The sequence below is a fragment of the Nothobranchius furzeri genome, chromosome 16 (assembly GCF_043380555.1).
Source record: "Nothobranchius furzeri strain GRZ-AD chromosome 16, NfurGRZ-RIMD1, whole genome shotgun sequence".
Taxonomy (NCBI): Eukaryota; Metazoa; Chordata; class Actinopteri; order Cyprinodontiformes; family Nothobranchiidae; genus Nothobranchius; species Nothobranchius furzeri.
Genome location: NC_091756.1, coordinates 62,518,117 through 62,532,267, shown reverse-complemented (window position 1 = coordinate 62,532,267; position 14,151 = coordinate 62,518,117). Strand labels below are relative to the sequence as shown.

At 41.3% G+C, this 14,151-nt stretch overlaps 1 protein-coding gene across 1 annotated transcript; it reads right to left on the bottom strand.

Moving 5' to 3' along the window:
* Nucleotides 1-1,453: 1,453 nt before the first annotated feature.
* On the bottom strand, nucleotides 1,454-6,424 carry rp2 (RP2 activator of ARL3 GTPase). The gene is made up of 5 exons (XM_015975782.3): nucleotides 6,106-6,424; nucleotides 4,881-5,549; nucleotides 4,053-4,167; nucleotides 1,844-1,929; nucleotides 1,454-1,739 (listed from the first exon to the last, which is right to left on the bottom strand). Exons 1-5 carry the CDS (start codon nucleotides 6,259-6,261, stop codon nucleotides 1,656-1,658), a joined length of 1,110 nt encoding a protein of 369 aa, XP_015831268.3. The 5' UTR covers nucleotides 6,262-6,424; the 3' UTR covers nucleotides 1,454-1,655.
* Nucleotides 6,425-14,151: the final 7,727 nt, after the last annotated feature.

The window sequence follows — 14,151 nt, the reverse complement described above, 5'->3', positions numbered from 1 at the left end:
AGTTTTTGAGAAATTAACCATTGAATAGTCAAAATTGCTTTTAGAGCCAACTTTTGATACATTATTTTGAAATACCACATCAGATCTTTATGAACTTTGGGGAGGATATGGCACTCAATCTGTTTTATGTTGCCCACAATTTAATAAAAAAATTACGTTTAAATTGTGTTTATTCTTTTAAAGTATTTTTAAATAAATATAATAATTAAAAACGCAGTTTTATCTTGCACACAAATTTTCACACAAAAACGTTTAAATTGTGTTCGTTCTTTTAATTAAATGTATTTTTAAAATAGATAAAATCATTAACAATGTAGTTTTATCTTGCACACAATGTTACAGAATTTTTTTTAATCGTTTTCATTCTTTTTCTTAAAAGTATTCTTTTAATAGATAAAATCATTAAAAATGCAGTTTTGTCTTAGACAAAATTTAACACATACAGAAAAAGTGTTCATTAGCACGTTCAGACACACATCCTAGAAGAGCGCTTTTATTTTTGAAAGACACTCTCGAATGAGGACACCGAAATTGCTCTTGTAGTTGCGCCCGTAAAAATCGAAGGAGGGCTGGCTTGACACTTGTTTCCGAACGAGGGCTGGCTTGACGGCAGTGAACAGTTTTAGCACTGAAACTCCTTGAGAAAATTCATAATTCACTTTTCTGGGGATGGAAAAAACAGAACAGGTATACAACACAAACAATGTGTGTTCACGTTACTAAAGACAGCAGCTAAAGATGAGCAGATTTTTACAAATCTGCAGCAACCACACGAGCAGCTTCAAACAGCTAGTGACATATATGGCTATGAAAAAAGAAAATGCTGTGCTTAAAAAGAGGAAAAGAATGCTTCCCTTCACCCTGATGACCAGATCATCCGTCTCTGTCAGCATAAAACAATGTCCCAATGTTATAGTGACTAAATCTAACATGCTTTACCAAGATGGACACTGCAGGCTCAGATTAGACATCTAGTCATTTTGTTCTTAGAAGTACAAAATATAAAAATATATATTGGGTATGAAACAGCTTCTATATATAAAGACATCCAGTAAAGTATAATACAAACTTTTAAAAAGAATCTTCATCAAAAATGTCAGCTAAGTTCTGCAGGTTTACAGCTAACAAAATGATCCGACCAGAAAGCACAGTCCAATCATTTTCTAAATCTGACTTTGGCCTAAACCCAATCAATGAAGATGGCAATTATCTACTATACAGCATTTTAAATACAGACTTTTCATAAAACAGAAAAATATATAAACTAAACCACACACACAGGTACCCAAGCACTGTGCTCATGTTTACATCCACTGCTTTTGTTGTATAAGAGCATGATTAACATCAATTTCTTAAATAAAAATTACATTTATAGGATGGAGCTACATTTACAACAGATAAAAGCGATAAACATTCATAAAATCATAAATATTCACAGCACTTTTCCCATCTAATGTTTGAGTGGTTAACAGTAGATTCAACTTTTCCTGTTGGAACATTTCATGTTTGGAAGTGGCTTGTTTAATTCAAGGCATTATCAAACAGTCCCAAAAAGAGAGGCATATCACCAGAACTCAGCTTGAGCTACAGGTGGCAGAGGGGGGTAGTAAAAACATCTCAATCTTCTCTGGCAGCTTGTTGGGATGGCTAACCTTTCACAAGCCCATCTGCATGTCAGCAAAGTTGAAGAAGCTGTCGACATCCCGAGAAGATGTATTTTTGTTATCAGAGACAAAAACCTGCAAAAAAAAGCAATAATAATAATAATTATGGCACAAATTAAGTTTGTTGGACGCCTGTCTTCAACTCATCAATCCACAAATGTCATAAGCAGTGTGACTACCTTGGTGCCACTGAAGACTTCATTTGCAACCTTCTTGCAGGCTTCTACAACTCCATCACCATTCAGCTCGAGGGCAATGACAGGACCTGGAGCAGTGAGATATGAAGGTAACAGGACTGAAATGTCCACCCTTGCATGTACGGAGTCTATCTCATATCTTAGTTTCTCCTTTTAAGTTGCCCAGTTCACTTTCACTGGAATGATTACAAACTACCAACACAAAGACTGAACGTATGGGAGCGACGACCATGACCTGTGACTCTGTGTCTGATCATTTGTAAAATATCTTATGAGCAAACAAATTTTAATTAAACGTTGGAAAAGTATTGATTCAAATAGCTTAAATGTGTCGTGTAGCGTGTGATATACATTCCTTTAACAAATGCTAGGTCCTCACAATGAGGTAATAACCCTAACTGTACACAAAGAACAACCTTGCTGTGTTGTTGAGGGAGAACCAAGGAGCCATTTTGGTCCAAATTTTATGAAGCCAACATGGAAGTGGTAAAAAATTGCAGTTCCACTCCCATCCACTAGGGGCTGGCACCAAAACAGAGCCAGTTCCCATTGACTCCCATGTTAAAAATGCAGATTTCACAGCAGAAATAAACATGTTTACAGCCCGGTTCAAAAAATATTTTAGATTTAATAGATCTAGTTTACACTCAGGGCAACTCTGAGGGGAGTGAATTGTTTGTGACTCTTCTGTTTAAGTGTAATAACATTATTAAAATTGTGAATAATTAATGAGCATCAGAGCCACGCCAGAGCTAGCGCTGAGTTAGCTCCAGGGAACGGCCTCAGCCTGGGCCTCATGTTAATAGATGTTTGGTTATTTTGACTCTCTGCACTTTATTTGTGTCCCTCTGTGTTCGTTTTTGATGTTAATCATGGAATTATTTGGACAAAGAGGGCAAGTTGTGGTATTGACTGCATTAACAAATCATCCAAGCAGTTTCTGCTTCTTTTTTTATCAGTAATTAAATTATATTTCTGTACTTTATTTTGCTGGTTGAATGGGGAAACATACTGCTTGCTCAAAGATGGGATGACATATAACATATCGGTGGGGCTGGCTGACTAGGTACCGAAACTCGTGTTGCTAGTTGGCAGAGGCTTTGGCTTCTGTGGAGCTGGGTTCACTGCTCCACTGTGGTGAAAGATTTGTGAGGTTGCTGCTGCAGAGGTTTGAGTAGTTTTGGTAATGTGTCTTTAACAGCATAGCAGCACAGCAACAGTCCTGCGATCAGATATCCGCAAATCTACTGCTTCATTCTTACAGAGGACGCCCAGCGAGGCGAGCACCCAGCCCCTCAGCCAGGAACAGCTGCTACATGCAGGCGGCCACAAACTCTCGTCTTCCAATGGGTTCTGAGAAGCACTGCGCCTCCGTCTGGCTTCCATGCTAGGTTTTAGCTGCGCTGCTCAACTGTGGAGCTCTATGACGGCGTTTACAGATATACCGCTGCTTTTTGAGTCGCTTTACTGCGTTTCTCTTGGTAATAGTGCCAGAGAAACCTCCGCCAGCCTGAGTTAGCATGTAGCTAATCTCCCGCTGATCTCCGACCTAGGTGGAGTGTGAAGTCATGTAAGCGGCCAGAGTGCTCAGCTATGATCTCAGCGGTCTGAGGCTCTGCTTGTATTTTAACGGTCCATATTAACGCTTCACAAGCTACCAGCATGACAGCCTAGCATGGAAGCCAGGTGGCCGCGTGGGTGGGCTACCCCAGAGCTAAGTTAGCTAGTGGCTACATTGGTTTATTTAGTTCCAACTGTAACAGCTCCACCCTCAGCTCCACCTTTTTCCCATTTTTGGATTGTCTGGGCGTGACGACACCTGTGGCATGGCCAAAATGGCGATGGTGGGAACCTCCTATTTGGCTTCAAACCTGCCCCGCACAGAGCAACGAGCGGGGGGGTGTTCATCCGTTTTATATGTCGATGTGGAAAACCAACTAAACAACATTTGACCACCAAATGCTCATCAAATCCTTCCGCATTAATGGCAGTGTGTTTGATGGCATGGGGGCTTTTTCATAGTTGAGGGTTTAGAGGAATCCAACATATCCTGAGCATTTCTTTTCAATACACCTAGATTTTATGTGCATGCTACTGCTTGCTACTTTTCACTAGATTTGTGAAACATCTAAGTGAGATGAAAGCAGACACCAAGTAGTATTGAGCGGACATGTTAAAACCATCGACTAACCTTTGGAGATCCACTCCACCAGATCATCAGCGCTGTTCTGAAACACTCGCTTCACATCTTCTGGCCGCATAGAAACCTCTTTCGTTTGGATAAGCACAAAACCGTTAGCAGTTGCCTGTGCAAAGAGGAGATAAGCAAGTTGTATAACAGCTGGCAGTGAATCACAAGGTATCCAGGTGTTCTTAAAGTCAGATGCACTTCTGAATTTTTCCCACATGGGACTCCTGGCTCATGCAGCGATGCATTACCCTTTTAGCAACAGGTAATCTCAAAGGAATTTTTACCGAGAAATCCACTCGACTGAGCATGAAAGCTTGGCACTTGGTTACAACAATACACACAACAGAGGCGATTAAAATAAAGCACAAAAAATGCTGCAGAATTATTCCCTTGATTTTAAAAACATTTAAGCTGTAGGTTGCTTAAATCTTTTAAAATAGCAGCAAAAGTGATAAAAACAGGGCAAGAGTAGTACATTTCATCACTCAGTTTAAAACAGCAAGCTACCAAGCAGGTTTAGAGCAATGTGCAGCCAGGCAAATGTTTATAAAAGCATACCAGCGTTATTGCCAAGTAGCCAACAGGTTCACATATCTGTGGTGATTGCATGTGTCGATTTTTGTTTTGTTTTAATACTTTTTGGGGTCTTTAATACATTTACCCATCATCTCCTTCCTATTTTGATTAATCACACTCTCAAGCTCACTGAGACCTTGAAAGGTTTTCAACTTGTGTGCAATTGTGTAATGTCTGAATGTTGTGCAGTGAGCAAACTCTCACACAACATTCCAGCAGCATCACATTTAGAAAACCTCCTCTGACAATCACCTCATCAATCAGTTTGCGGGCATTTGCTGTGGAGTATTCTCCAGCAAAGAAAACAAAAAGACAAGACTCCTCGCTGCCCTTCCGCCTCCCTCCCTTTGTCAAAGGCACAATGCTCCGCGAGGGGTCAGTGGAGATTCGAATAGACTTGAATTCTGACTCTGGGTCAGGTGCTGGAACAAAATCCAGAACTGATGAGTCCTCTGGCAACAAGCTCCAGTTGTTCTCCCCCGACACTGGCGTAAAGTCGTGGATGTTGCTCCAGTTGTTGTTGAATATACTCAGGCCAGCATCCTTAAAGTGGAAGGCCAGTTCGGGGTAGAAGTACTGAAAGCAGCCAAACTTCATCCCCGTAGATGACTCAATGATGGGCTGTGTGGCGCAGCAGAGGAAAACTTCCAACTTTTTGCAGTCCCGTGTGCGAAACTGTTGACAGGCCACCACACACTTGATGTCTTTACAATCTCTGAAAAACACACTTCCCTTTACAGGGCCTAGGAAAATGCGGCAGTTGACACAGTCATCAATGGTGATAGCTGCTGAGTGGTCAAACACGTAGATGTTGCAGTTCTCACACTCTTGGATGACAAACTGCTGCCCGTTCAGTTTTCCAGACAGCCGACCCGCTGTGACGTCTCGGAGCCCAGTCAGCATGTAGTCCTTTGGGTCAACCTGTGATCAGTACATACATGTTAAAGCAAAACAAAATATGGAAGATTTAAAAAAAACACACTAGGCTATTCTAATCTATAATAATTTAATGTTTCACGTTTGGCCTCGTTAGCATGTGGGTGTTCCTGTTTATTTTTGAGCTTGGTAACCAAATTAAACGGAAGTCCGACCACGCCTGTAATGTCTCAACAAGCTAACTTAAGGCTATGTTGTGTAGTAATCCCATAATGAGATAACGTTAGCTACACGAAGCCGGACTTAAAAACCTTGACCCTGAGTTGCTTTGGGGGACTAGACGATACGGGATGTTTTCTTTCAACTCTACCATCACTAATCTGTTTTGTAATCCATGTTTTTATAAAACATTATCATTACTAATTAATAAAACAAGCTAACTGAAGCTTTAGCTAAGCTCTTGATTTCTGTTCAATGAAGGTGCGGCTAACTTACCACAAACGATAAAGGACAGGTGTGTTTTAGTGACTTTAACCACAATAAGTTTATTTTATTGTTATTTCTTGATTTTCTTTTTATTATTACAGCTTAATTGCCTCACCTTTTCTCTCTTATCCCAGCTGTATTGCTTCGGCGCCTCGTCGACGTTGTTGCCAAGGGGAACCGTGTTACCTGCATCGTCGACACTCGTTGTCAGCGCAGGATCCTCTTTTCCTCCAGACTTTCTTTTAGATTTCTTCGAATAGAAGCAACCCATGGTGCTCAATTCGAAGCGACCAGATCTGAATTCGTTGCAAATCTGTTAAAATACAACTGTGACTGTGACCAGAACGAGCGTAACTACTGTTTTCTTAAGCTTCCCTTTTTCACAGCTTCATTTCGCAACCAATAATTGGCTTGGTGAAAAATGCAACAGCCAATCAAAAACCAGGACAGAAAGAAGTACTCGAGGTATGAGCTTACGTAGCTCTAACGTAAAAGAGGCGTGCTCTGGGGCGTTTAAATACATCATGTAAATCTATGTTTAGCTCCAAATGGGCTAAAAAGAAGTCATCTGGCACACAAAGCATAAATGATAGCAGACGGTAAATTGAAAAAAGTAGTTTTTCCCTTTTTCTCACATTTTTATCATGAACTGTTTTTAAAATCTTTTTTTATTTTATTGATTTTGTGAAGTGCCTCGTGATATTTAAGTGCTATATCTTTTTTTTTTTTAGTTTCCCCATGTGGTATTTGGTGGTGTGAAAAACAAATGCCTTTAATTGTTTCTTTAATTCGCACATTGCATCTTTTCCATGAAGATGTTTTGCCAATAGGGGAAGTAAAGACATATCATTTGAAAGAGAAAGAGAAGCTAAATTAAAATAATTTCCTAATCAACTATCATGTACATAGTAACAGTTACATATTGGGAACACATCTGTGGTAATTTAAGCTGATTAAAAAATTGCGGAAGGAATGGTGTAGTAATAGATATAACATTAGATTGAACCCTGATGGACTGAAGCAAGTTCTAATGTGCCTCACGTCCATCTGCATCCTCACAGGCCAGGTTGCTGGCTTGTTAACAGCAGTTAGCTTGTTTGGTATCACACAACACTGGTTGAGAGCATCTAGTTCCACTGCAAATGGGACTTAGAATAAGCTGACTTTTTGTTTCACCAGCCTCAGCAGTTTCTTTCATTTTCTTCCTATTTCTGTGGGATTGTCCAGTCGTCCAGTTTCTACTGCTTCATTTCTGGTAGGTTTTGTTTTCAAGTGAACTCAGGGTTTAGGGTCAACAACAGATCCTACAGCCCATTTTGGCCAGCTCATCACATTTCTGTTCATGTTTTATTGAGGGGTAATATTGCTGCTGCTGTATAGTTGTGCTTGTCGCATGTTTTGCAAATTAATCATTCACTGGTGGTTTGCTGCTTGATTTATTTGTTACTGCTTGGAGTGGATTTGCCTAATGACCAAAAGGTTTTACCCTCTGTGCTCCATCATTGCTTCCTCCTACCCTCCCACTCTGTTTTACAGCTTCAAAGGTGTGATTGGAGCAGAACTAAGGGTATTTAGCTTGGTTCCGGAGGATTCCTAGGGGAACATTTGTCTGTACGAGTGCAGCCAAAAGGCGTGCTTGGAGAGGTTTTGGGCAGATCACCACCGAGGCTTCTGGGTACTGTTTGGAGGTTTTTAAATGCCTGTTTTTAATTTATAATACTTCAAAGCACATTGAATTGTAAGAAATGTGCAATATATAGGTGGCTGACTCACTTTAAAATGAGTTACTCAAAAAAATAAAAAATAAAAAGGAAAGCAGCTTGAAACCAGAAGCTGTTTTGTTGGAACTCAGTAGAGAAGGCACAGTATCTGGAGACTAACCATGGGGAGCCTCTCCTTCCGGTTGGCTCATGGGTCCCTGAACTGAGGCTTTAAAATATATTTTCTAATCTTCTTTGCCAAACACCCTGAATAGCACATTTGTTGTTCTTCAAATTAAATGAAAAGCAATGTTGAGTTTCACATCACAGGATGCTGGGTCTCTTCGACAATCATAAACACCCCAAAAACTGGCAACAGATCATTTCCCTTGCCAAAAATTGTTTATGAATGTGGAAGAGGTCCAGCATCCTGTGATGGGACTAATAACATCAAGAGATAATAAATAAAGTAATATTTAGGTCAATTTAACTCTTTACAGGTGACCAGGACACTCTAATCAATTTTTGGCAAGGGAAATGATCATTTTTTGCCATTTTGGGAGTGTTTGTGATGATACAGTAGGCAGTATGAGTGCAATAACATCAACAGATAATACATAAAACCCTTATTTGGTCAATTTTAGCCTCCATGAAAAACTGGGTGACTCGATCACTTTTTGGCAAGTATAATGTCATTTTTGTTGTCTACAATTAAATCATTAATAAAGAATTTAAAGATATTTTGAGGCGTTTCTTATAGGTAAACAGGAGGGTGTAGTCTCTATTTGGCAAGTGACAATCTTAATTTTATGTGCTGAAGTGCTTTTATCTTGTTACTTTTAAATAGAGCAACATAATGTATAGATAGTAACCTACACAGTGTCATTATAGAGCCGAAGCTTCATCAGTTTAAATGCTATTGTTCAAGTAAAAATGTGCCCCAAACTAGTTAACTGTGGCTCCATGTCAAGTGGACTAAAGAAAGGAAGGGAGGGAGAGAGATCAAATCACTGGAGAATTGTTTATTTACATTTATACAACGTTTGACTTTACATTCAATACAGGGCGCCATTTTACATTATTTATTTTTTAGTATCAAGGCTGTAGCATAAAGAAAGCCAGTTCTTACCACAAACCATCTTTCAATCGCAAATATTGCAAAAAGGATTAATATATCCTCATTGTGAACGTTTAAGACAAATAGCAACAATTAAAACAACTTCCCAACTGGAAATCTAATATCCACCATAAACATCAGTTTAAGTATGTACAGTCTATGGTTTAAGAACCGGACGAGGTTATCTCTGCTTTCTCAATGTCCATATTGCTAGATATGCCGAGTTTTAAGGCCAAATCCTGGGGAATTTCGTCTAGAAATGCAATTGCCCTAACCGTGCGCGATCCTGCGGTGGCTAGTCATTATTTGGCAGCCAGCCGCTTTTTGGCACAACAGGTGACAATATGGGTGGATGGGGACCTGATGGGGACCCATGGTCCCATCCACTGATGGGGACCTGATGGGGACCCATGGTCCCATCCACTGATGGGGACCTATGGATGGGGACCCATGGTCCCATCCACTGATGGGGACCTATGGATGGGGACCCATGGTCCCATCCACTGATGGGGACCTATGGATGGGGACCCATGGTCCCATCCACTGATGGGGGTGACTAAAGGTCACCTGGACTAAAGGCTTCCTGTTAAAATAATTGCATGGAGTTACATGTTTGGCCACAAGGGGGCATTGCAACAATAAAAACACATCATCCTGAACCTGACCTAACATTAACCATACAGTTTTGTAGTCTTTTTAACTTCTTATTGGTAGATGTGCAACTGCTCAGTCTTTAGTAAGCTAGCTCACGTCAGTGAGAACATGGTCCCATACAAATCTGCAGTGACATATTTGAATGCAAATGCTGCAGTTATTTAGAGCAAAGTGTCGAGCCTAGTCACTATCCAACATATTTAAATGTTTTTCCTCCACCAAACCACCTGGTTCAACTGCTGAATTACCAGTTCAGCAGATCATCATCACCCGCTGTTTAAAATCAGGTGAGTTGAAGCAAAGAAACCTCTAAATGTGATAAATTAGCTCTTGGTTGTCAAGGATCGGGACTTGTCACCACTGAGATGTTTCCAGCAGAACTACTTTCAAGGTGCCTGGATAGTAAAATCAAACCCAAGCAGGTTAAGACTTTTGCATTTGATAGCTAAGAAAATAAACTTCACATGCAACAGAAAGTCTCTTTCAGAATGAATTAAATTGTTAGAAGTAAATTTTACAAGTAGATACACTACAGAGCCCACTAGTTACCATGACTCCCCGTTCTTCTGCAGCACATCCCACAGGATGCCTTTGTGTTTGGGTCTGCAGGTTGTAACATAAAAACCCTTCAGTTGTCTTCAAATATCTGGATCCATGCTCACAAGTAACACAATGTCTGAAGAGTTGGTTGTCATGTTGTGATAAAAGTAAAGCCAAGATGCTTTTCACAAATACAGGGAGTGCAGAATTATTAGGCAAATGACTGTTTTGTCCACATCATCCTCTTCATGCATGTTGTCTTACTCCAAGCTGTATAGGCTGGAAAGCCTACTACCAGTTAAGCATGTTAGGTGATGTGCATCTCTGTAATGAGAAGGGGTGTGGTCTAATGACATCAACACCCTATATCAGGTGTGAATAATTAGTAGGCAACTTCCTTTCCTTTGGCAAAATGGGTCAAAAGAAGGACTTGACAGGCTCAGAAAGGTCAAAGATAGTGAGATATCTTGCAGAGGGATGCAGCAGTCTTAAAACTGCAAAGCTTCTGAAGCGTGATCATCGAACAATCAAGCGTTTCATTCAAAATAGTCAACAGGGTCGCAAGAAGCGTGTGGACAAACCAAGGCGCAAAATAACTGCCCATGAAGTGAGAAAAGTCAAGCGTGCAGCTGCCAAGATGCCACTTGCCACCAGTTTGGCCATATTTCAGAGCTGCAGCATCACTGGAGTGCCCAAAAGCACAAGGTGTGCAATACTCAGAGACATGGCCAAGGTGAGAAAGGCTGAAAGACGACCACCACTGAACAAGACACACAAGCTGAAACGTCAAGACTGGGCCAGGAAATACCTCCAGACTGATGTTTCTAAGGTTTTATGGACTGATGAAATGAGCGTGAGTCTTGATGGGCCAGATGGACGGGCCCGTGGCTGGACTGGTAAAGGGCAGAGAGCTCCAGTCCCACTCAGACGCCAGCAAGGTGGAGGTGGAGTACTGGTTTGGGCTGGTATCATCAAAGATGAGCTTGTGGGGCCTTTTCGGGTTGAGGATGGAGTCAAGCTCAACTCCCAGTCCTACTGCCAGTTTCTGGAAGACACCTTCTTCAAGCAGTGGTACAGGAAGAAGTCTGCATCCTTCAAGAAAAACATGATGTTCATGCAGGACAACGCTCCATCACACGCGTCCAAGTACTCCACAGCGTGGCTGGCAAGAAAGGGTATAAAAGAAGAAAAACTAATGACATGGCCTCCTTGTTCACCTGATCTGAACCCCATTGAGAACCTGTGGTCCATCATCACATGTGAGATTTACAAGGAGGGACAACGGTACACCTCTCTGAACCGTGTCTGGGAGGCTGTGGTTGCTGCTGCACGCAATGTTGATGGTGAACAGATCAAAACACTGGCAGAATCCATGGATGGCAGGCTTTTGAGTGTCCTTGCAAAGAAAGGTGGCTATGCTGGTCGCTGATTTGTTTTTGAATGTCAGAAATGTATATTTGGGAACGTGGAGATGTTCTATTGGTTTCACTGGTAAACATAAATAATTGAAATGGGTATATTTGTTTTTTGTTAAGTTGCCTAATAATTATGCACAGTAATAGTCACCTGCACACAGATATCCCCCTAAAACAGCTAAACCTAAAAACTACTTCCAAAAACATTCAGCTTTGATATTAATGAGTTTTTGGGGTTCATTGAGAACATGGTTGTTGTTCAATAATAAAATTATTCCTCAAAAATACAACTTGCCTAATAATTCTGCACTCCCTGTATCTTATTTTAGTGTTTTACAACATGCAGTGTGAGGTAAGGGTTTAAAATATACTCTGACAGGGTTCAAGAGATGCAGTTTAAGCTCTTGAAGAATCACAAATAAACGTTCATGACTGCAGACAGTGATCAGCCACTAAGGCTTCGTCTTTCAGATGAAAACACATCATGCTCATTTCAGGACTGACAGACTCCTGTGGGATTCAGGTACCCCTCTCTGTATAAAACAACACATTCTGACAATTGTTCAAGTAACAATTCTGCACCTTAAATTGGGATTTAAGGACCAACACCCCGCTGCACAATTTAGCTGTAATTAGCGCTGTTGCCTCGCAGCAAGGAGGTCCTGGCTTCACATCTCAGCCCGGGGTCTTTCTGAAAACAGTTTGCATATTCACCCTGTGCTCACACGGGTTCCCTCTGGGCACTCCGTCCTCCTCCCACAGTCCAAAAACATGACTGTCAGGTTAACTGGTCTCTCTAAATTGTCTTTAGGTGTGTGTGTGTGTGCATGGTTGTGCCCTGTGATGGACTGGCAATCGGTCCAAGGTGTTCACTCTGTGTTTGCCCAAAGGCAGCTGGAGATAGGCACCAGTTGCACATCCTGTTGCTGAACCAAGACCTGAACAAATGCAGCAATCCCAGATCATGGCACTGCCCCCACAGGCTTGTACAGTAGGCACTAGGCATGATGGGTGCATCACTTCATCTGCCTCTCTTCTTACCCTGATGCACCATCACTCTGGAATAGGGTCCATCTGGACTCATCAGACCACAAGACCTTCTTCCATTGATCCAGAGTACAAGCGTCATGCTCCCTAGCAAATTGAAGCCTTTTTCTCCAGTTAGACTCACCGATTAGTGATTTTTTTACAGTTACACAGCTGTTCAGTCCCAATCCCTTGAGTTCCCTTCACAATGTGCATGAGAAAATGATCTTACTTTGAACATAGCCCTTACGTCTGTTTTTCTTCAATTTGATTTCATCAAACATTTAAGTGATTGCTGATCACAATCATTTGATTTCATCCCTCTCCGGAGACGATGGGTCTTCACTATCCTTCCAGGTTTTAATCAGTTGGACAGTTTTTAACCCAGTTTTAGTCGTTTCTGCATCTCCTTAGATGTTTTCTCTGAAGCATGCCAATGATCTGACCCTTCTCTAACAGACTAACATCGTTTCCACAACCACCAAATGTGTCTTCCACATGGTTGAATAAGAAACCCATTGCTCCAGTTGGGGTTAAATAACTTAAAAAGTAACACCTAAATCAACTTATTTTTTGCTGATAACCTGCATGGATGAGTGTGTAATAGTGCTGTAGACATGTGCAGTCATTAACCCCAAGCATGTGAGCATGGATCCTAACCCTAACTTACTTAAAATTTAATAGATCTCCATCTTCATGGCTGCACTGGACTCCAGCTCAGTCTGGCCACACCTCCTGCTGGCTCAGCCAGTTACCATCTTGGAGTCACTCGCCCCCTTAAACGTACTCTTCCCCTCTATCTTCAAGTGATTGCAGTAGACATCAAATATTCGAGCCTGTAGCAGTTTTAGTGTTTGCTCTTCTGCTGAGCGGTGTGTGTGTGTGTGTGTGTGTGCGTGCACGCACGCTTGTTAACCTGTTTTTCGACTGAGAAACTCCAGGACTGCACGGCTGTCAACCACTGCCTCAGTGCCTCTCTCAGTCTGCTGGGTGATACCTCCTTTTTCTAACAAGTGTGGATGAATAAAGTCTCCACCCTGTGACTGACCCTTTAAGAAAATTGCTCATGCAGTAATTATCCAATAGGAGTCTTGTACCTGTTTGCTTATTTAAATCCAGGTGACAACATAAGTTTTTATCCTGGCATTGTAATTGAAAGGGACTGAGCAGGTGTAACTTGATTTGAATGGATTTACACACATGCAAAGAAACATGATCACCTTACGCTGAAAGGTTAATGAAGCTAACCCACTACAGAATGTGGTCTAGCTGATGGCATCTCTCTGCTTCTGAAACAGCCAAGATCCAGGTAGAACAGGTTAACCAAATATGCATGCCCACAGCAAAATGGCTTTGTTTGCCCTTTAAATACACACCGCATGCAGGAGGGCTGGAAAACGAGAAAGAGCAGCTGCTGAAAAAGTTGGAGAAGGCAGAAATTAAAAAAAGGTTTGACCTCAACTGTGAGCTCAAGGGAACCAAGTTCCCAAATGGATTATGTACTATATTTGTATTAAAACACAACCCAGTGCTTCAAATCTAATGTATGCTAATGTATGCATATCCAAACCGGGTCTTTGACTCTGCTTCTCCTCGGTCCAGTCAGACCAGCCACGGTTTCCTGTTGTTGAAGAGAAACAGAAATGCACAATCATCCGAATCTCTGACTCAGTTGCGTTATCATCCCGCAGCCTCTCTCTCTCCCTGAC